The sequence below is a fragment of the Labrus bergylta genome, chromosome 8 (genome assembly GCF_963930695.1).
Source record: "Labrus bergylta chromosome 8, fLabBer1.1, whole genome shotgun sequence".
In the NCBI taxonomy this organism is placed as follows: domain Eukaryota; kingdom Metazoa; phylum Chordata; class Actinopteri; order Labriformes; family Labridae; genus Labrus; species Labrus bergylta.
Window position 1 is genome coordinate 3530301 of NC_089202.1, and position 22318 is coordinate 3552618.

General features: G+C 39.8%; 1 protein-coding gene across 1 annotated transcript in view; it reads right to left on the bottom strand.

The window, feature by feature from the left end:
• Positions 1–978: 978 nt before the first annotated feature.
• The window catches only part of LOC109984324 (zinc finger protein 236), a 65308-nt gene continuing 43968 nt past the window's right edge, over positions 979–22318 (bottom strand). The window contains exons 27-32 of the mRNA XM_020634431.3: positions 18066–18223; positions 17215–17343; positions 16497–16691; positions 9207–9336; positions 3940–4113; positions 979–2015 (exon numbers count right to left, since the gene is read on the bottom strand). Of these exons, the coding sequence (XP_020490087.1) occupies positions 1894–2015; positions 3940–4113; positions 9207–9336; positions 16497–16691; positions 17215–17343; positions 18066–18223 (908 nt within the window). The 3' untranslated portion in view covers positions 979–1893. The remainder of the gene's footprint in view (positions 2016–3939; positions 4114–9206; positions 9337–16496; positions 16692–17214; positions 17344–18065; positions 18224–22318) is intronic.

Sequence of the window (22318 nt, forward strand, 5' to 3'; positions counted from 1 at the left end):
TCAGATGAGAACAAATTGAACTCTTTGGCATAAACTGGAGTTGTTGTGTTTGGAAGGAGAGAAATGCTGAATTCCAACCCAAGAACACCGTCAAGCATGGAGGAGGAAACATTATGCTTTGGGGCTGTTTCTCTGCTAAGGGTACAGAATGACTTCACCGCATTGAGGGGCCGATGGATGGGGCCATGTACCGTAAGATCTTGGACAAGAACCTCCTTTCCTCAGCCAGAGCACTGAGGATGGGTCTTGGATGGGTTTTCCAGCATGACAATAACCCGAAACACACGGCAAAGGCAACAAAGGAGTGGCTCAAGAAGAAGCACATTAAAGTCATGGAGTGGCCTACCCAGTCTCCAGACCTTAAATCCATAAAAGATTTGTAGAGGGAGCTGAAAGTTTGAGTTGCAAAGCGACAGCCTCGAAACCTTCAGGATTTGGAGAAGATCTGTGAAGAGGAGTGGACCAAAATCCCTCCTGAGATGTCTGCAAACCTGGTGACCAACTACAACAATCGTCTGACTTCTGTGCTTGCCACCAAGTACTAAGTCATGTTTTGCATGGGGATCAAATACTTATTTCCTTCGATCAAAGGCAAATGAATTTATAACTTTATGTAATGTTTTTTTTCTGGACTTTTTAAAATATATTCTGTCTCTGTGTGTTAAATTAAAAGTACCATAAAAATGATAGACCGCTCACTTCTTTGTAATCGGGCAAACCTACAAAATCAGCAGGGGATCAAATAATTATTTCCTCCACTGTAGAAGTCTTCTTGGGAGTTACTTCCATTCATTATGCTAAGCTAAGCAAAGCTACTCATTTCCTGATATTTGTACTCTCCAAAGGGAACCTTTGATGCAGATATAAGCTGTGTATGAATCCTACTCAGCATGGAAGTGAATCAACACATTTTCAAAAGCGTGAAACTCTTCTCCAATTAGAGGAGAAATCCTTAAAAGACTGATATGAAACTTTAAATTAGTAGAAAAATTACTTTAATCTTCTTACTTCATTATGGACAATAGAAAATACAGCTGCAAAAAAAGAGCAAAAAACTGCTTACTTCTGTACATTGGCACGGCCTTATAACAAATGCAATATTATGCTCAAATTACATATTTCCAAATAAATTCATGTCTCGCTGGTTCATCAGAAAATATATCGAATCTAACTACACATATTTACAGAATGGATCACAGTACAAATGTTGCTGCTGTGGGTCTCATTGATATGAAAAACAAACACAGTGCTTACATATTCACTCACAAGCCTCACTGCAACATGCTTGTTGCTTAGCATGTTTGGTACAAACATTCCGGCTCTGTTTTGAACTAGAACAAACATGTAATATGTTTAAAATGATATTCACTTCAAAATAAAATATGTACATTATAAATATGTAAAAAAAAAAGAAAAGAAAAAGTGCCACAAATCTGGTTGGCCAGTTAAAAAATGATGTTCTGATGTGTTACATAGCAGTTAATGACAACAGTGCAGTTGTTTGTAGCTCTGCAGTAGTTAAACACAAGACTCTCAGAATACTGCTTCCTCGCTTTGCATTGGAATATGGGAATAACCTGCACATCCAGAAGAGAGAAGTCTATGGGATGATTGTGTTTATTAAGTCCAAACTCTCCAGAGGTCACCATATTCATGACCGACTGACAGCAGCAAAACAGATTAATGTCATTAAGCCAATCACAGGGAACCAGATCCCCCTAACTCCACAGCTTAGATCAGCAACAAGGGACTGCTGCTGGGTGTGAAACCCTCCATTTACAGAGGAGCAGAACTTCAGTAACATCCGTCTTTTTTCTAACCAGATAAACCTTCCAGGGGAGGAAAGTGTTTTGGCACGGTATCATATCGATGTATGACTCGTGTGGTTTGTGTTCAGGGGAAGACATTGTGCCAGTGTTCTGATGACTCAGGAACCACTTCCAGGTCAAGGTCAGGTGTTACTTCCACCTGTGTGGCTGTTTCTTCCTCCCCCATGGACACATCGTGGACCTGACCTGAAGAGAGAAAGAGAAAAAAGAAGAGTGTGAAAAAGTTAAGCCCTGTTTGACATTTCCGAATCACTCGTTTGTAAACCAGAAGGCCATTCACACACATTAACAGAGCCGCTCCAGCAGCTGGGACTCTATTTGAGTTGCCTGTGGCTGTCATCCAATTGCGATTTCTTCTCCTCCTGACTTCTCCAACATTTGATTTTAATATCTCACTTCCTATCCGTTTTCTCTTCTGCCTGTTACATAAACTACATGATTAGACAGATGTGGAATAAGCTCATTGTGAGTGTTGAATAGGAGCCACGTGTCATTGTACATTCAGCACTAAATAACAATAAGTCTCTTTGGCACAGGCTGAGAGGTTCAGACATGCTTCATCTCCAGCTGCAGGCCACACTCTGGACTCAGTTTTACAGTGGGAGTCATTTCATTATCTTGGCTATCTTACTTCTCTGCAGCTGAAACCCTTGAAACACATATTCATGATTCTGATAGAGCATTAGTGTGCTCCTAGAAGCATGAAAGAGAACGAACAGGAGGATATTTCATGTACTTAAAATAAAAAAGATTGCTTCGATGGCACTGTTCCAGCTTAAGTACAATTTGACATTCTGCAACTATCCTGAGCAGTGAAGCTGTATTAATTCTCCTGTCAACACTTGTCAAGGCCAATGCTATGAAATCACATAAAACTGTGAAATATTCCAGAGGAATAATCATTTTAAAAGCCACGCAACAACCTGCACTGTGTTACAAACACAACAAATGAAAAGCATGATTTATTCTCAGAGTCACAAATCATACATTGAGGAGACAAGTGTCTACAAATATGCAAGCAGCTCTGTAGGACGGTTCTTAAAAACTTTAATGATGTTGAAGTTTCTGTGCAATCTAAAAAAAATGTTTAGGGAGTGGGGGGGCTTTTTATGCCTTTATATAGAGTCAGCACAGAGTCAGAATTTGGGGAGAGAGAGAGTGGGAAATGACATGCGGGAAAGGAGCCACAGGTCGGATTTGAACCCAGGGCCGCCCCCTTGGAGGACTACAGCTTCTGTAAATGGGGCGTGCACACTAACCACTAGGCTACCTGCGCCCCTTTTGTAACCAGATTGAAAAGTAATTGGATAACTAAAGGAAATGTAACTCGTTCTCTGGGAGCCATCACTGTCTGCATAAAATGTCCTACGAATCCAATTTAAAGATTTTGAGACATTTTCCAGGATGAGTTAAGAAATTTGACCAGCTGATGGCACAAAGAAAACATCCCCACCTGTACATAATCTGATACTTCAGTGTGAACCAAAGTGGTGGTGATATTAGCTACTGCAGAGAAATTATGTTGCTAGTTTTGCCGTACATATGCATTGCATATGCGCAATAATTCAAACTCCTGCCATACTTTAAAAAACCTTCGCAACACAAGACCATTTCTGAGGCGCCATCATGTAATATACTGAACCTTTTCTCCAGCATTTGAAGTTTTTCCTTGCCCACATGTTCGCAGAGAGGCTTCAAACTGTTTCCTGCTTTTGGTGTAAAAGGTGTAAATGGAAATCTTTGCATGGTTGCTTCAGAAAAGCAGCCAGACTTCTATTACAAACACAAGCAGGTGTTTTTTTCTCTTTTCAATCCCACTTGAGTATTTCGGTCGCATTGAGGGAGCTACTGTGAGATCTGTCCTCTCCATTTGTCTGATCACAGAAGTGAAAAACAAATTCACTCTTCATACTGAAAGTTGAATAGGTTCTACGGCTGGGTTTTTCCCCTCAACTTCATGATACTATACGTATCACGATACAGAGGCCAAGATAGGTGATACTTGTTGATTTTGTTATAATGTCCATGTCCTACACAGAATACATTAGCTATTCCTTTTTATCGAGAATAACAGCAAAGGCAGAGTGTGAATTAGTGTGATGCTGCTCACCGTAGCCGTGCGCTCTCTTCATGTGGTGTTTCATGTTGCTCTTCTGGGTGAATCTGATGCTGCAAACCTCACACTTGAAGGGCTTCTTTCCAGTGTGTTTGACCATGTGGACCTGCAGAGCGCTCTTCTGGTTGAAGGCCTTATCACACTGAGTACACTTGAAAGGACGCTCGCCTGCAACAAAAAACACAAAAAACCAACGGACACATGAGAAGAGAATGCTGCTGCACTCAGATGTCTTGGCCATTTAAACGATGCTGTCAGATTTACTGTGATTATCAAAGTTGTATTTTTGATATTCCAAAGAACATGACTGAATTATTAGACTATATGTGATAGGACAATTTCAAATAATAATAAAAACAAACTACTATGCTGTCAGAGCTGTACATGTCATGAGCTCCAAATAAGGATAAACATGATTGTGCTTTCATTTATTCAATGATTTTAAATGAAAAGTGCTCTGCAGTCGTCCCACATGTTCACACACATTCCCAGCTGTACATAATGCACTCTGTGTTCATTTGTGCTCAGACATTTACAGATCAGTGTTTAGTACATATTGTTAATATGAAAGGTTCTTGTCAGGATGATTTGAAAATGAACCACACACTGATGCTAAAGGAGAATGAGAAACTTTCTATTTCCCAGGATGCACACACAGATACAGATACATACTTTGTGTGTATCTGGACACTGAGGAAAAAATCAAATGGTACAGATAAGGGGCTAGTCATCCGTGGCAAACACTGAAATACAACATCTTCCTCAAGAACTTCCAGTATTTTCAAAATGTTAACATGAATAAACATTGTAATGTTCAAGGGGATTTCTATATAGTTTTGTAAATCCTTGCAGAAACAGCCACAAGGACAACATGCTCTGTTAAAATCTCTTCAAAGTAGGGCTGCAACCAACATTTTCAGTGTGAAACGATTCCCTTTTTATGCCTTTCATAACGTCTCAGACTCCAAGGTGATGTCCTTCACGGCCCTGTTTTGTTTGACGAGCAAGTCCAGACCCAAATCAATTCTATTTATTTGCAAAGAGGATGGAGGGAAGAAGCAAATACTTCAGTGTTTGAAGGTGGAACCAGAGACGTTATTTGATTTCTTTTACTCATCTTTTCTGCTCTACTTCACAGCCATACCCTAGTTCAGTTGTCAAAGTCTGCTGCTGACTTTTCCCTGACATATCATTTAGGAGAGGTGGGGAATCCACCAACTCCTGAATGTGACGCTTTTAGGGAAATACATTGTGAATCCATTTTGTGCATGATGTTTGGGAGTGTATTTCTATTTCATCCAAGGTCTTCAGTCTTTGCCATTAAAATTGTATAAATCTCTTCTGATACTGTTGAGAACTACATTTTGTCGTGCAATTGAAGTTTTATGTGCAAAACCACTTCAACACTCTAACGCCTCGAGTTCTCTTTGATCTCTTTTCTGTCTATTTCCTGTTTCTTTCGTATTACTTATTGATGTGTGGGTTTCATTTTCTGCATTTATCACGAGGAAATAGTTTAAGGGCGGCTGTGACTCAGTGGTAGAGTCGGTGGTCTCTCAACCGGAAGGTTGGGGGTTCAATCCCCAGCTCCAATGTGTCCTTGAGCAAGAGACTTAACCCCAAATTGCTCCCGCTGCTTTATCAGCTGCGTGTGAATGTGTATGAATGTGATTAGTTACTTCTGATGGTCACTTTACATTGCAACCTCTGCCATCAGTGTGTGAACGTGCGTAAGTGGAAGGTGTGACCTGCGGTGTAAAAGGGCTTTGAGTATTCAGAAGACTAGAAAAGCGTTATACAAGCTCAAATCCATTTACCATTTTTATAATTAATTATCTAATTATAAATGCTGTCAGGCTCTGTCCTGTAAACCAGAAGTATCTACCTCTGCAGTTGGACGTCAGTATAATAATAATAAAACTATAAAAAGTCTCATTTTATTCTCTAAAGCAAGTTTATGTTAATAAGCTGATTATTAAAAATGTCAAAATAAATCTTTGCTAACTTTTAATATAACAGTAAGTCACCTTTAAACAACTCTGTGCACATATTAAATGATCTGAGATAAACAACCAAGAAAGGCTCCTGTTTAATACGCCATCTTTGGCTGGATAACAACCGTCACTCTCCCTTTTCAAGACTTGTCTTTTCATTCACATTCTCAAAGAGCAGCAACAAACAGTGAAACATGTAGAAAAGGAACAGGGATGGATGGGTTTGTCCTTAAACCTTTGTGATGAGTCTCCAATAGAAGAACTGAATAACACGAAGAAAAAAAAGCCCTGATGCTTTGAGGAGAGGAGATGACACACAATGTAAATTCAGAATCTCTCAAACAGTATTAAAATCAGTCTATTTAAATGGAAATAGGCCAACAGAACCGTTTCTTTATGTAAAGTGAGGCCTGATAATCATGTTAGGGTGTTTGGGATTAAATAGCAAGACGATGCATTCAAGGCCTCTCCCCTGCTTATTAGCCGTGTCTGCATGAGAGAATGACCTGAGTCTGGCCGGAGGAGCTGATAGCCAATAGATATCAAATCACTGGTGCAGCTTCCTCATTTCATATTCCCTTCTTTTAAGGGCCAGGACTCTTTGTTTATGTAGACACATTAAACATGTCGTTACAACTCAATGCTCATTTGATGTGAAAATAAAGACACCAGTGAACATTTGCAGAAACAATATCTGTTATTTCAGAAAACACTTTATGCCCTGAAAGTGGAGCAAACTGATTTCAAAAGTCTTTATCTTGCCCGCCCAAAATGTTTCTCTGAACACATGTATTTCTCCCTAACCCATGTGGCCGATGTCACATTCATGCATGATATAGAATGCATTCTGCAGAATTCAACATGTTTCCATGGTAACCAATTGTTTCTCTTCATTCACACATCTGTCTAAATCTTCACAGTCTGATGATATAACACAAGGAGCGAGGTTACTATAGAGACCTGAAGGACTCACTATTGTACAAACTAAAAAAGTAATTATGGAAAGAAATTATCATTAGAATAAATAGAAGAAAATGAAATGAATAGAGAAATAAATGGTTTGATAATTGAAGAAATTAAAGCACAAACTCATTTCACACTTTCCCCTCTGGATTTTTTGCCCCAGAAATAAAAGTCTCTAAGGGATTCTAAAGGCCTGCTAAATCTATAGAGAGAAAGTTGAAACATCTGATGGTGACCACTTATGGAGTCACACCGTTAAAATAAACTAGAGTTACGCCTCAGTGTATTTCCACACAGCAGCACACAAAGATGCAGTGGTTCCCACAGAGGGCTCCCAGTGACCTTGACCGTTGATCTGGAAAATTGAATCAATATTAGATATTTGTGCAGAATTTGAAACTATTCCCTCCAGGCATTCACATCCGACTGTGTTTCCCACAGACTGACAGTGAAGCTGTGGTTATTATGGTGTCGGGGGGGGGGGGAGAGAGAGAGAGAGAGAGAGAGAGATAGATAGATAGATAGATAGATATATATATATATATATATATAGTAGAAATATTTGAAAAATGACATTACCCTTAAACAAATCAAAACAATGGGATAAGTAGGCTGACATTAAACAGGAAAGGTCAGGCTGGAATCATATATAGGAACAGAAAAAGTCCCCATTACTCTGTGTGTCTCTGCGGATTATTGTCCGTAGACCCGTCTCACAACATCAGGACCAACAGGTTCACACGAGAGACTTTTGTCCTCCTCTTTGATGGTTTGAAAAAAAAACACATGTTATGAAACCCCTTCAGGCGTTGCTTATATAAGATGTTCCCAAGAATAGGACCAAGTTCAGGCCATAGTGACTCTGACCTTTGACTATTGAAATGAAGTCAGCTCATCCTTATTTCACAGTTGATGTTTGTCTAAAGTTTGAAGACTTGCTGCCCAAGCCTTCCCCTGATAATTTTATTTATTTATTTTATTTTACCTTTATCTAACCAGGCAGGTCATTAAAGACTTTACATGCGATTTTATCACTTAAATGTAATATAAATCAAGTGTATCCTCTGAAAATAACTCTGTGAGTCATGACTGTCTACAATGGGTGTAACACCCGAGTCCCACTGTCTGTGATGTTTTCAGAGTTTTCAGAGTCCTATCTTCACTTTGTTTACATCGCCTGGACGGCCGGCTGACTCCTCCCCTCACGTATAAAAGTTGTTTAATTGAGGGACTAGAGAAAAGAAGAATAACATACTGTACTCACTGCTTAACTGTGTTTCTAGATCACGCTCATTTCAGGTAAATTTACATGCAGTGTGAAGATACGAGCATAATAAAGATTGCTAGCATTAGCATGCTAACACAACAATGCAGCACGAGTTGTTTTGGTTTCATGCTAGTGCTCAAGGGCGACATCTGCTGGATCAAAAAATCACATATAAAGCCTTTCAGAACATATTCTTATTTACAACGACGGCCTGGCAAAAGACAGAAGCCTTTTGGGGGGGGGGGGGGGGGGGGTGTGTGAAAGGAAAGGTCCATGTTAAAAGGACAAACAGCACAGTTAGAAGATAGCAGCGTATAACATTTCCAACAGCATTCCAAACAGTCACAGAACAAGACGAGACAAGAACAGGACAACACAAACACTTCCTCTCACCACTGTCACCGAAGTGACATTTTAAAACTTGAATAATAGACATTATTGTAAGAATGATAAAATACACATTTCATAACTTTGACGACATAATAATGATGATCAGAATTGTGTGTTATTAAATGTAAATTATTAAACTATAAACTATTCATATGATTTTGTATACAAATACTGATTTACTTTAAGGAAACTTGAGGAACTTATGGTTTGTATCGATCTTGGTGCTCCACAGTGGACAAAGAAAAGCCTCTTACTTCTTTATTGATTTTGTCCTTTACATGTGTAAAAAAACCCATTTTTTTTATCATCCTGCTTTTAACACTCAAACAAATCTCTCTGACACCTACTCCAAGGTAGCGTTTTCAGACATTAATAGTAAAATCAAATCAGTCAGTTTTGATGCTAATGGTCTTGTTTTCTTTTGTAGCTCATAAACAGGAATCAATATTAATATCAGTCTGTTCCATAACCAGCTAAAACCTCCTCACAGGAGCTTTCACACACAAAAAGTTTGGGGTTCTAAAAGATGATATCAGATCATGCTAAGACTATTTCAAATAGTATAATCTGATTAAATCATATTGTTGTGTTGTTGTTGTTTTTTTGTCATGACATCACTGTGAGAGTTTGCGCCATCATCCTCGTACCTGTATGTGTCCGGTTGTGTCTCTCCAGCTGGCTGCGCTTGGCGAAGGCTTTGACGCAGGAGGAGCAGTTGAAGACTCGGGGTTTCTGGGAGCTGGGTGACGGGCCCGGCTGGTGAACTCGCTCATGTTCCTGTAGACAGAATTTAAAAAATAAAGTATTTTATGGAGTTTAAAGTGTAGTAAAGTCCCATATCTAGAGATTGAAGATCTGTCTGTCATTTTCCACTCTGAGAATTTGACACAAAGATTAAAGCACATATCACATGGACTCTTGTTGGTCTGGCCACTCTAACAATGATCTTTAAGGAGGCTTTGATCCAACTCTGTGTTGTCTTGAATCCTTTCTTTATGTGCTTACTGTTATTAATAATCAAATGCTGTGTTCCTTGGGAAATGCTAAATCAATAGAACGCAAACTTCCACAACAATGCAACAACACATTTCTCCACCAACACCACATTCTTGAGACTGATCTATTCAGATATTTAAGACTTTCTTTATATACACAGATAACATAAACAAACATATCTGATGAGAATGACTTCATTTCATGTATAAACAAAACATTTTTGACATAAGCTAATACTAGGCAATAAATAGGAAAAGCTTGATGGTAATTTAGCTTCATAATTAAGAATGATTCAGGGTTCTGTTTATGTATTTGCAGCAAGTTTGGCAGTAACTGCAGTTGTTTCGACTTCAGCAGCACGTTTCAGCCGTTCATTTGTTTTGGATGTTTGCGTTTGCCACGTTTCTGAATATGCTGCCCGTTTGTCTTAATGTACACCTTCTCAGCCCTGTGCCGAGCCTTTGCACCTACCGGCCACCATACATGTTACACTAAAGGATCTGGAGAAAAGTGAAGCATCCTAAAATCTGAAATGACTCTTTAAAGTCAAACTGTCAACTGACACTGTCAACAACAAAACCTTCCAGGATTCAAAGTCGGGTCACGTTTCACCTCAAAGTCTCACAGCTGCAGTGAACACACACTGGGATTTTATAGAAGTCCCAGTGTCCCATCGTGCTAAGACGATGTCGGACTCCGTAGTGTTCTCTGGACCCCTCCCAAATCAGACCAGTGATGACATGTCATCACTCAACCGCTGGCTGTCGAGGTGGTGTCCAGTACACGATGTGGGCTTCATAGATAACTGGCAGTCTTTTTGGGGAAAACCTGGTCTGCTAGCTAGAGACGGCATCCATCCCACTTTGGACGGTGCAGCTCTATTATCTAGAAACATAGCAGAGGTTATTAGTCCAAAACCTTGACAACAAGACAGAGTTCAGACCAGGAGGCAGAGCTGCAGTCTTACACGCTTCTCTGCGCCTCCCTTAGATCTGTCTCCCAGTCACTATAGCTGTAACTCTGAATCTAACTGTAGTTATACTATAGGTACTGTGTCTGTCCCCCGGCCCAGACCCGTTTTTATAAGTCATCCAAACGGCGTAAATCGTCAAAATCTCATTAGAATCAAAACTACGAATATGATTTTGCTAAAAAATCAGAAGATTCACTGCGGACTTTTGAACATTAGGTCCTTAGCATCCAAATCTCTTTTTTTTTTTGTTAAAGACTTTATTTTTGGGCTTTTCGTGCCTTTAATGCAGAGAGAGGACAGTGGATAGAGTCGGAAACCAGGGAGAGAGAGCGGGGAATGACATGTGGAAAGGGGTCACGGGTGGAAGCGAACCTGGGCCTACCGCTCGAGACGAGAGTCTCAATACATGGGACGCGCACCCTAACCATTGCACCACCAGCGCACCCCAGCATCCAAATCTCTTTTAGTGGATGATCTGATATCAGATCAGCATATTGATTTACTTTTTTTGACTGAAACCTGGCTGTGTCGAGATGAATATGTTAGTTTGAATGAATCCACTCCTCCCAGTAATTTTTGTACTCATATACCTCGAGACACCGGACGAGGTGGTGGAGTAGCAGCTATTTTTAATTCTGGTCTACTAGTTAACCCTTGACCAAAGCTGAATTTTTATTCTTTTGAAAGCCTTGTTCTTAGTCTTTCACATACAGTCTCAAGAACCTTTCAGCCAGTTCTAGTTGTTGTAGTTTACCGTCCTCCTGGCCCATATTCTGAGTTTCTATCTGAATTTGCAGAATTTTTATCAGATTCAGTCCTTAGCAGTGATAGAATAACTGTTGTAGGTGACTTCAATATCCATGTGGATGTTGATAATGATAGCCTTAGCACAGCTTTCATGTCACTATTAGACTCTATTGGTTTCACCCAGGGTGTAAACGAACCTACTCATCGTTTCAACCACACCCTGGATCTTGTTTTAGCTTATGGCATTGAAATCCATAACCTTACAGTTTTCCTAGAAAATCCTCTTCTATCAGACCATTTCCTTATTACATTCGACTTTGTCCTGCCAGAATTATCTCTGCTTGGAAGAGGTGTGCTCTCTAGAAGTTTGTCTGATAGTGCTGTGGCTAGATTTAAGGAAGCTATTTCAGCTGCTTTTGATTCAGTACCGTGTTTCAACCCAGTTGGAAACTCTTATGATAGCTTTAGTCCCTCTCAGCTAGATCAGTTTGTTGATAGTGCAGTGGATTCGCTGAGAGTTACTCTTGATTCGATTGCTCCCCTGGAACGGAGGGTTGTCAAGCGGCGGATAGTGGCTCCATGGTTCAACTCAGAAACCCGTACTCTAAAACAAACGTTGCGGAATTTTTAAAGAATATGGAGCTCAACCAAAACGGTAGAATCTCATTTATTCTGGCAGGATAGTCATAGAAGATATATGAAGGCTCTACGTCACGCTCGAGCTGCCTACTACTCCTCTCTAATCGAGGAAAACAAAGGCAATCCTAGATACCTTTTTAGCACTGTAGCCAGGCTGACAGAGAGTCATGGCTCCATTGAGCCTTGTATTCCTTTAGCCCTCAGCAGTAATGATTTACTGAGATTTTTCAACAACAAAATTCTAGACATCAGAGACAAAATTGGTAACCTCCTGCCCTTACCTGGTGCGGATACGTCTGATACGGCAGAGACAGTTCCAGGACCAGATATTAGTCTCGACTGTTTTTCTCCAATCGACCTTTCAGAGCTATATTCCATTTTTTCTGCGTCAAAACCGTCAACCTGTCTTTTGGACCCAATCCCAACCAAGCTGTTTAAGGAAGTCTTTCCCTTAGTTAGCAACTCTATATTAGATATGATCAATTCGTCTTTACTGGCAGGCTATGTACCACAGGCATTTAAAATAGCGGTAATCAAACCTCTACTTAAAAAGCCTACTCTAGAGTTAGTTACAAACGATCTACTTCTAGCCTCAGACAGGGGACTTCTCTCTGTGCTCGTCTTGTTAGATCCTAGTGCTGCTTTTGACACCATTGACCATCAGATCCTGTTATACAGACTAGAACATTTACTTGGAATTACAGGGACTGCTTTAAGTTGGTTTGAATCCTACTTATCAGACCGATCTCAGTTTGTACATGTTAATGATGAGTCCTCTATGCACACTAAAGTTTGCCATGGAGTCCCACAAGGTTCAGTGCTTGGACCAATTCTCTTTACATTATATATGCTTCCTCTGGGAAATATTATGAGGAAACACTCCATACAGTTTCATTGTTATGCAGATGATACTCAGCTTTATATATCAATGAAGCCCGATGGCACCAGTCAGTTATGTAAGATAGAAACGTGCCTTAAGGACGTTAGGACCTGGATGACCAGAAATGTTTTGCTACTTAACTCAGACAAGACAGAAGTTATTGTGCTAGGCCCTAAGAACCTCAGAGAGACTTTTTCTAGTGATTTGACTGTCCTTAGTGACATCAGCCTGGCATCTAGCACCACTGTTAGGAATCTAGTAGTTCTATTTGATCAAGATATGTCTTTTAGCTCTCACATCAGGCAAGTTTCAAGAACAGCCTATTTTCACCTTCGTAATATATCCAAGATCAGGAATATCCTGTCGCAAAATGATGCAGAAAAACTAGTTCGTGCATTTGTTACCTCCAGATTGGATTATTGTAACTCTCTTTTGTCAGGGTGCTCTGGCAGGTCTCTAAAGACTCTTCAACTAGTCCAGAACGCTGCAGCTCGTGTACTGACCAGAACTAGGAAAAGGGACCACATTACTCCTGTCTTGGCTTCTCTGCACTGGCTCCCTATACAGTCTAGAATAGAATTCAAGATCCTTCTTCTCACTTACAAAGCTCTAAATGGCCAGGCACCATCTTATCTTAAGGAGCTACTAGTGCCGTACTGTCCCTCGAGAACATTACGGTCCCAGAATGCAGGCCTACTAGTGGTACCTACAGTCTCTAAGTGTACTATGGGGGGTAAAGCCTTCAGTTATCGGGCTCCTCTCCTCTGGAACCGCCTTCCAGCCGGGGTCCGGGAGACAGACACAGTGTATTTTTAAGAATAGACTTAAAACTTTCCGTTTTGATAAATCTTATAGTTAGGGCCGGTGCTGGTGTAGACCAGCTCTTAGTTATGCTGCTATAGGCTTAGACTACCGGGGGAACTGGCACCTTGAGTTCCTCTCTCTCTCTCTCTGTGCATATACAGTACATCATATTACTGCATGTATCTATCTGTAAATCTCAGTCACTAACCACCTACTTTTCTGGGAGCTCTTGAGCTCTCTTAGGCTCCTCAAGATCGTTGGTTGACGGCCTGCCAGAACATGAGCCGGGGATCCGGCCGAAGATTTATGCCTTTTAATAAGGCAGTTTTTTCTTACCACTGTAACTTTTGCTGCTTTGCTAAAGTGCTCATGATGGATAGGCCGGATCTTTGTAACATAGCAATAAGTAAGGTCTTTTACCTGCTTTTTGTAACATAACAATGAGTAAGGTCTTTTTACCTGCTCTTTTGTAATGTTAACAGACAAAGAGTAAGGTATTTTACCTGCTTTTTGTAAAGTGTCTTGAGATAACACTTGTTATGAGTTGACGCTATACAAATAAATTGAATTGAATTGAATTGAATATAAAGAGAGAGGATGATAAATGCTGATGAAACTTTGTTTACTGTGTCACATGTTATGAAGGACTGAAGGAACTGAAGAGATCACCAGAATACTGATGATTATAAAAAAGCAGACAGGCACACAGGATATGGAAACAAAGGCATAAATAAAAAGTTTGTGGATATCAAACATGCCGATGCTTGTGCAGTAATTGCATCAAGCCTATAAGGAGATAGAAGAGTTTGGAGGCTGTTTGGGGTCATTTAAGAGTCTCGGTTTATTAAAAGCGCCCTGGGTTAGTTTGAGAAAAACAGAAAAACCTTCAAACACACCAACAAAAATGAAGAAATGAAGAGTTTTCACTGCTCAGTGCATCTCTGCTTCACTTACCATGCTCCCTTTCATTAAAGGTTATTTCATCACCAAGAAAAACGTCTATGAATGCTGAATAGCTTTCTTACTACGAGACATGATGTGTGTTGACTGAATATCAAGATAGAGCAGTAGCTCAGCTTAAAGCAACAACTTTTGGGAAACATGCTAGGTAGCTTTGTAGCTATTGAACACATCAGGTGTCTGCTAAATATCAAGCTACATATTAGTAGCCTTTGATCAGTCTCTAATCACTCTATGTACAGCTTTAATAGACAAATTTAGCAGGTTAAATAGTGATGTTTGTAGTTCTAATTTGTTGCAGCTATTTCAATTTGAGAGTCTTTATGCAATGTTTTCAAAATGGCTGAAAAGATTAGTTAAAACATTTGGTCACACCTTCGTATGTTTTATTGTCTTAAACTTTAATTAGTGATTTAAAAATAAGTCCTTAATCCTTGAAATGAGTTAGCATTTTATCACTTTCAGTTCTCTCATCTCAAATACAACACTTGAGAACAAGTGGCTTAGTTAGTGTGCAGATGTTTTCAGAGATATTAAATGTCACATTGCAGAAAAAGAACAAGTTGGAAGCTCACTGATGGGGAAGTTGAAGTCATGCAGTTGTTGTCTAGTAGGATTATATCTAAAATCTGATGTATACTTCTGTTTGCCAAGGGGAAATTATAACTTCTGGGCTGGTTAAAGAAAGAACCAAAAAATACAACGTTTCTACTTCTCCTTCTGTCAGTGTAAATGTGACTTGAGGAAACAAAGTGGAAGTCTAATCTAAAGCAACCAGGTAATAGTGAAAATAAGTTGGAACTAAAGACGAGGATTCAAAGCTTGATTAGCATGAGCTTCAACCAAGTCCAGTTGTTTTTGGATTAAGCTTTGAATGACTATGACCTGGATGACTGAGAACCTCCACAGACATAAAGATGATGGTCACTACATTGGCATGTTACACATATCCATGTCATGTTATCAGGGTCATAACCATATAAAGTCCGGCCTGTGTGAAAGTCTCCTGATGTTCCCTAACTGATCTGGTAGTATGTGCCAGCAGAAATGCATGCAATCAATCTAAAAACTTTCCTCAAATGAAAAAGCCATATAACTAGGTTTTCTTGCTCTTCAGAAAAAAGATTATTATCTAAGAAGTGGACAAGTGAAAAACAACAGCCCTCTTCATTTATCTTCCACTACACTGTGCCTTTAAAATAATCTAAAAACAACATCTGAGCTCTTATAGAAAACTAATGAGTACCCAGGGGACTCAGAGAGGATGAAGCTCGGTCATTCAGACTGTAACACCCACCTATTCCAAGCCTCCTTCGTATTCAGTGTGAAAGTACTGCTGAGAAAAGCCTGTGGCACAACGTCTTTTAATGGAAATATGGCATATAGTTGGGAAAGAGCTTTTATATAAGCCCTTTTACTCCTCATCATCCCTGCTCTGGTCTGAGAGCCCTGGCATTTATGTGCTGGAGTGTCTCACCCACATCATGAGGATCGTGAGTAAAGAAAAGTACCTGTGCTCCTCTCCCCACGTCAGCTGCAAAATACCTCTCACTTTAAGTGTTTTTTGATGCAGGGAGTGACACTCCGACATCTCAAATGCCACTCGATGAATTACCCTTATTTTTGCCTCAAATGGTGAGACACATTTTGTTAATGGTATCCCACCTCTCACTGGCTCCTTCAATCTAGCGGTTTTTTTTCCAGCCTGAGGCGGAGGACACGATGACTTAAGATAATGTTTGTGCTGAGATTTTTGAGTTACAGTTTCCTTAAAAGCTTCAGAGAACCTATTTGTTTTATTCATTCATATGCAATCTGAAACAAGTCCTTAAATAAATTGCTAAAACAGAAGATGCTGCATTCAATAAAATCCATCACTAAACATTCAAAAGCAGTTAAATTGAACATTCCCATATACGCTTGAATGAGAGTTGTTACCTTCAGGTGTGTAGCTCTCTTGAAGGCCTTGTTACAGAGGCTGCAGACGTGACAGCGGTCCTTGCCGTGAGCTTGCCTACAGTGGCGTCGCAGTGTGTTGACGCTCTCAAATGCCTCGCTGCAGTAGTAACACTGGTTTCGATTATCAACCTCTGTGTGGCCAGACTTCCCACCCTTATGGCCATCAACAGTGATCTAGATCACAGAAACAAAAAAGAACAGATTTGCAAATGCACACAAAATCTCACACCTACAAAAGCAATGAAACTATCTGTATTATCGGTATAATACGTCAAATTCAAATACACAACCAAAGTTTCTGTAGACCAATCTTGACTAAATTTAGGCAAAATGTCAACTAATTTGTACATCTCAATAATACCCTCTTTATTTAGATTATTAGTTTATTGTATGTTTCTTTGAGCTGTCAATCAATTAAAAATTTTATGGTGAGAAATCACGATATTAAAATATCCTTATCTACTTTTAAAAAGGCTAAATACTCCAAATGCAAAGAACGATTTGAGGCAGCCTGTTGCAGAAGAGCCCAAATAGATGATTTGTGATTTCAGGGCATATCATATTTCTTAAAATAAGCTTTCCATCGCAGCAGATTCCTGGGTTCATTGTGATGTCATCTTAAGCAGAAAGTCAGAGATGTATAGATACTTCACCCCTGGATATCTTACATTTCACAATACAAGAAGAACACACTCACATTGTATCCATTGTCAGACACTCCGTTTGTGGATTGAGGATGGTGGCTGACCAATATGACCTGCTGGCCTGAGACGGCTGGCTGTCCTGATAGACCAGAGTCATTCAGCACTGCAGGAAATCCTGGACCCTAAAGATTTAAAGACACTCACATTATGTCAACTTATAGAGTCCAGCCATCTTGAGAATTACATAGACTTTAAAGGTTATAGATGATGAAAAATAAACTTTATAAATACATTATGAGATAACCCTCTATGTCTTTTGCCTGCTCCACTTTTCAGAAAAATGTGAAACAGGCTGTCTTGGAGATTTTCCAAATGTGACATCACAAAGGGCAGTAACCCCTTCCCCATGTGGGTGAATTTTTTTAATTTGAATTTTATATACTTTAGTAATCTCTGAGAGGGATTCTGGGTTTACACTCTGTTATAGAGAGACATGCTTCTCACACACATAGGCCCGTATTACACACATGTACAAACAGGATCTGTGGACATGCATTAGTGGAGACATGTCAGAGTCGGGCTTCTACACAATTCTACCAGAGCATTTGAGGGTCAAGGGCACCTCTGCAGTACTCGGGAAATGCCCTGGCACCTCTCCAGCTACCAGACCAACTTCCATATTATAGTCCGCATCCGGACTTGAGCCGGCGACCCAACGGTTCCAAACCCAAGTCCCTATGGACTGAGCTACTGCCGCTTTCAAAAATCTTCACAGATGTGTTTTTGGGACCTGTGAGACTTATTTAAACTTCAATATGTGACCTTTAAAAAATATCATGATTCAAATAATTGGCTAAAAACAAATGCTACATGTTAGTTTGTGTGTACTATGAATCTGTTTTACCTGTGTATTGAGATTTAGAGTGACTCCATCCAGGATGCCCTGGGCATCAGCCAGTGTCAGCGTGACACTATTATCACTTGCCACACCTCCTGGTGACATCACTAGGCTCTGGGACGCAACAGTATGTGATAGGGTGGTGCTCTGTGGCAGGCTGGTAACTATCAAGAGAGAGAAAAAGCAAGGTTAGAGAGAGCTTTTACACCCATTACCATCAACTAGTTAATGAAACCATTTTCAATACCAGCCAGAGCTGTATTCCTTTTGTGGAAAACGTAGAAGACTGTATACAAACAACAGGATTTCTTGAAATGGGGACCATTACAGGCCATTAAAGTGAGCGGCTGTGAAATGAAACCTTTAAGAACGATGATGTTATTTTGTGTTTACAGTGATTACTTTAATGACACATGAAGAAGGAGCAGGTCTACCTGTAGTGCATGGTGATTCTTTTAACTATAAACCACTGTTAATACTAATAAAAAATACCTGAGCTATGAGTTCAGATTGCATGATGTCATGATAGAAGAGATAATTCTTTACATATTGATTTCACTGTGAATGGGTACATCAGTCTGCCAAAAAAATCTACAGAAAGAGAGTTTGCTGTTGTATTAAACCAAACCTGGCATCATTGTCAGTGACCTGCAGTGATTCAAACTGAGCAGAGATACAGCAGAAGGATTTATTAATCTTTTTACATTACTTGACATTACGTCAAATTCCCCTCAATTGAAAGTCAGTGTTTCATCTACCCTTTGTTCTTCCTTGAATAAATGCCTCTCTGAAACAAACTACAGACAGTTATGTCTGACAGTCATACGCGTCATTTAGCTCCTTGTAATAATGAAGCACAAGGAACAAAAGAATTGCTTCTGAGAGTCAAGGATGGATTAATTCCAGATGATTGAATTTGAATCAATGTAAAATAAAACTCTCTCACTCTTTCTGCTCTAGAATGGTTTGTAGGGTTACAGGCCCAATCTGAATTGAAGTGACTAGTATTGGGTGCAGTGTACAGACTGTCAGGCTGACCCTAAACTGTCTACTTGTATTTGTTAAAGGTCACCTCCTGGTGATTTGCCCCTTACTACAGCAACAGTATCCATATATCATTTACTTTGCCAGGAGGGAATGTTCATCATATTATCAGTTATTAAGGTGTATGCTTGTACGGTTCGTCGAGCTCAGGTTGAAGCACATTTACATACTGAGTGAAAGGAATGCTTCAGTCTAATCAATACAGCTGATATGCTCTTGGTGCCTCGGAGAAGCAGCAGGGAATGTTTTTCACTTGAGTTGAGAGAGTGGGGGAGAGTAATGAAGAGAGGGGGAAGAGAGTGGAAATCTGATTAAGCTTCTTAGGTGACAGACATCCAGTCGACAGAACAATCAGGAAGCCATCTCTCACAAAACAAATCATATTTGCTCACTTCACAGCACACAAGCCCATTTCTCTGTTATCCCTGAGCAGACTGCACTTTATTCTAAGTAACAATCATTCTCATTTGACTTTGCCACACACAAATGTCAATCTTTTGAATCGATTACTGTTTAGCACACATTCGTACGTCATGACAGATTATTTATAGTCCTAAAAGACTGGGTATATTTTACACATTGAATGAAGCCTGGGTATATTGGCCCTGCTTTCACACCATGTTGATGCAGTCCGATGAATTATCAGCTACCCTCAGAACAATTAATGCAGATTTTGTGTTGAGTAGAAAAATGCCTTTTGCATTTATTTTGGAACATTATTTTGCATTTATTTTGGGACATTTTGCAAACACAACTGTTCTGTAAATCATGGATAAAAGGAGATAGACATAGTAGATGTGAGTTGTAGCTTTAATAGCTAAGCTTTAATATTTGTTTATTAATCCCACTGGACTTGTATAGCCATTTTCCAGTCTTTTACACTGCAGGTTAAACCTACCAATTTACAACTATTCATACATTGATGGCAGCGGTTGCTATGTAAAGTGACCATCAGTACTAACTAATCCCATTCGTACACATTCATATTTCTCTGACGAAGCAGCGGGAGCAACTTGTGGCTAAGTGTCTTTCCCAAGAACACAACCTCCGACTTTCTGTTTGAGAGAGGACCGACACTACCAAAGGGTAGTGGCATCAGCCGCCCCTTTAAGAGTAAGACCTATTCACCCATGAAAATCTACCCCTGGGCTATTGCAGCTTCACAAATGATTTTTGGTGGCTCCATATCGTGTTAATACACCATTGCATGATGTTTCATGAAAAAGGGCATTGATTGAAGGACTGTTTGAGCTGCTCCACCAATGTTTCATCCCTGGAGATATCGCTAGTTCCATAAGCAAGGGAAGCTTCTTTTGAACCATTAAAGGAATACGAGCTAAAGTCACTCTCATGCGGTGGCCTGTGAGTCATGCCTGTCATGTGGCCTTTGTATTTGAAGAAGCTACAGCATACCGCTGTTTTGGTGAACGCTGTTATTCACTCTCCTGACAGACAGAAAAGGCTTTGTCATCAGTCACACATACTGAAAATACATCTCAGTCTTATTGTCAAGATACCTTATGTGATTTATCATTTGTAGTTTCATCCAGCAAGAGTTAAGTCTCATCTGACACAAATCCCTGTTCTTTATATGATGGTGGCGCCTTCAGTTTAGATAAGGACCTCTCATTAAGTGTGGGTGTTCACTCCATTAAATGGGTAGCCATTAGTAAGGCTCAAGAGGGTAATCGTGGTGATATATGCATTGCAGCCAGCGGGGTACATCCTACTTTGTTGTAAACCAAAAGACTTAAAGTGGGAAAGTGGATCAAGTAGTGTTACGACTGAGGGCTGTAGGTCACTAATGATGGCTCGATGCAGGTCAAAGGTGGCTTTTGTGTGCATTTATGGTGTTTCCACAAGAATATAGCTGTGTGGAAAAAAAGACTTAAAGAGAGAAGTTGGATTCTTTATAACCTGAACAGCTGGCCTTTCAAAACACTTTCTGTCCCACAGAGATTCAATATAAAGTTTAGAATAAAAGTAAACCACCCAAAGGTTATCAAAGGTCCAATATGGAGATCTTCATAAATGGTAACAAATAAGTCAAAGGTTGTGGCATCTTTCCGCCTACTGACAGGTAAGCATCCTTTTTGTTGGCCAGTTGTTTTATGTTTTATACAACAAAACAAGTAGATTAGTAGATTAGTTAGTAGATTGGCTAGTTAGTATCATGGATCAAAATTGCTACTGAAATAACTAGGCAAGCTTAAAAAATGTTCCTATCCAGTCAGCTAACCATAACTAAAGTGTGCAATTGTGGTAGATTAGCCAGCGAGCTGTAGCTTGGCTAAACTGCATGGAAGTAGTTTATTGTAAAATTAACTGTTAAAGTAATTTGCAAATGGAAAGCCAGCCAAGTCAAGTATTTCACTGATATGATATCTTGCCATATAAGCTATCTAGCAATATGCCCGTGCTATTGGGCTGTCAAAACCCAAAGAAGGCCTCATTGTCTGTAACCTTTATTTCTGGTATGACCTTTTATCCTATTTGCTGGGTTTGTCTGCATTATGGGGATCCAGTCATTTATTAAAGTCAAAATGAAGCAAGGTTCCGGAGGGTTCATCATTTATATTTTTCCTGTAAACGGACCCAAATCCTCTTATAACAATCAGTCTATGGTAGTTAGTGTCAGCTGAGAAAGACAGGCCAGATCTCCTTTTCAACTTACAATCGATTCACACATTGGCAAAGTGATTCTAGGTCATGTGTGAAGCATTACATCATTCAAATTTAATTAAGTGCATTTAAATTAAAATATAAAATGTAAATATCACTCCCAACTCATTTTATTACATAAGGGAGTAAGATGTATTTCTTTAGCTGTCATGCTGTTTATTTTCTGCAATATTGCTCTAACAAAGCTCAGTGATGTTGTCATATTGGTGTCCCAGACTGTGAATTCACATTGCGTGTCAGCGTTGAGGAAGCATGGCACAGTTGGAGCTCCGTATAGACACACAGTCAGACATGCACAAACACACTGCTGGCTCTGCTGAAACCATTTTGCCCGCTCTGTCAAGCCTCTGTTACTACCTCTGAAGACGGTATAGAGAAGGGATCACTTTGCCCCCCCCCACCCCCCACCCACCCATTACGCCTACGTGCACATTCAGATTGAATCCAAAATGTCACAGGGGCGTATAACATTACGAACAGCAGTCTGAACAGGGCTAAAAATTGATGTGCATGGCTGGTTGTGAATTACAGTA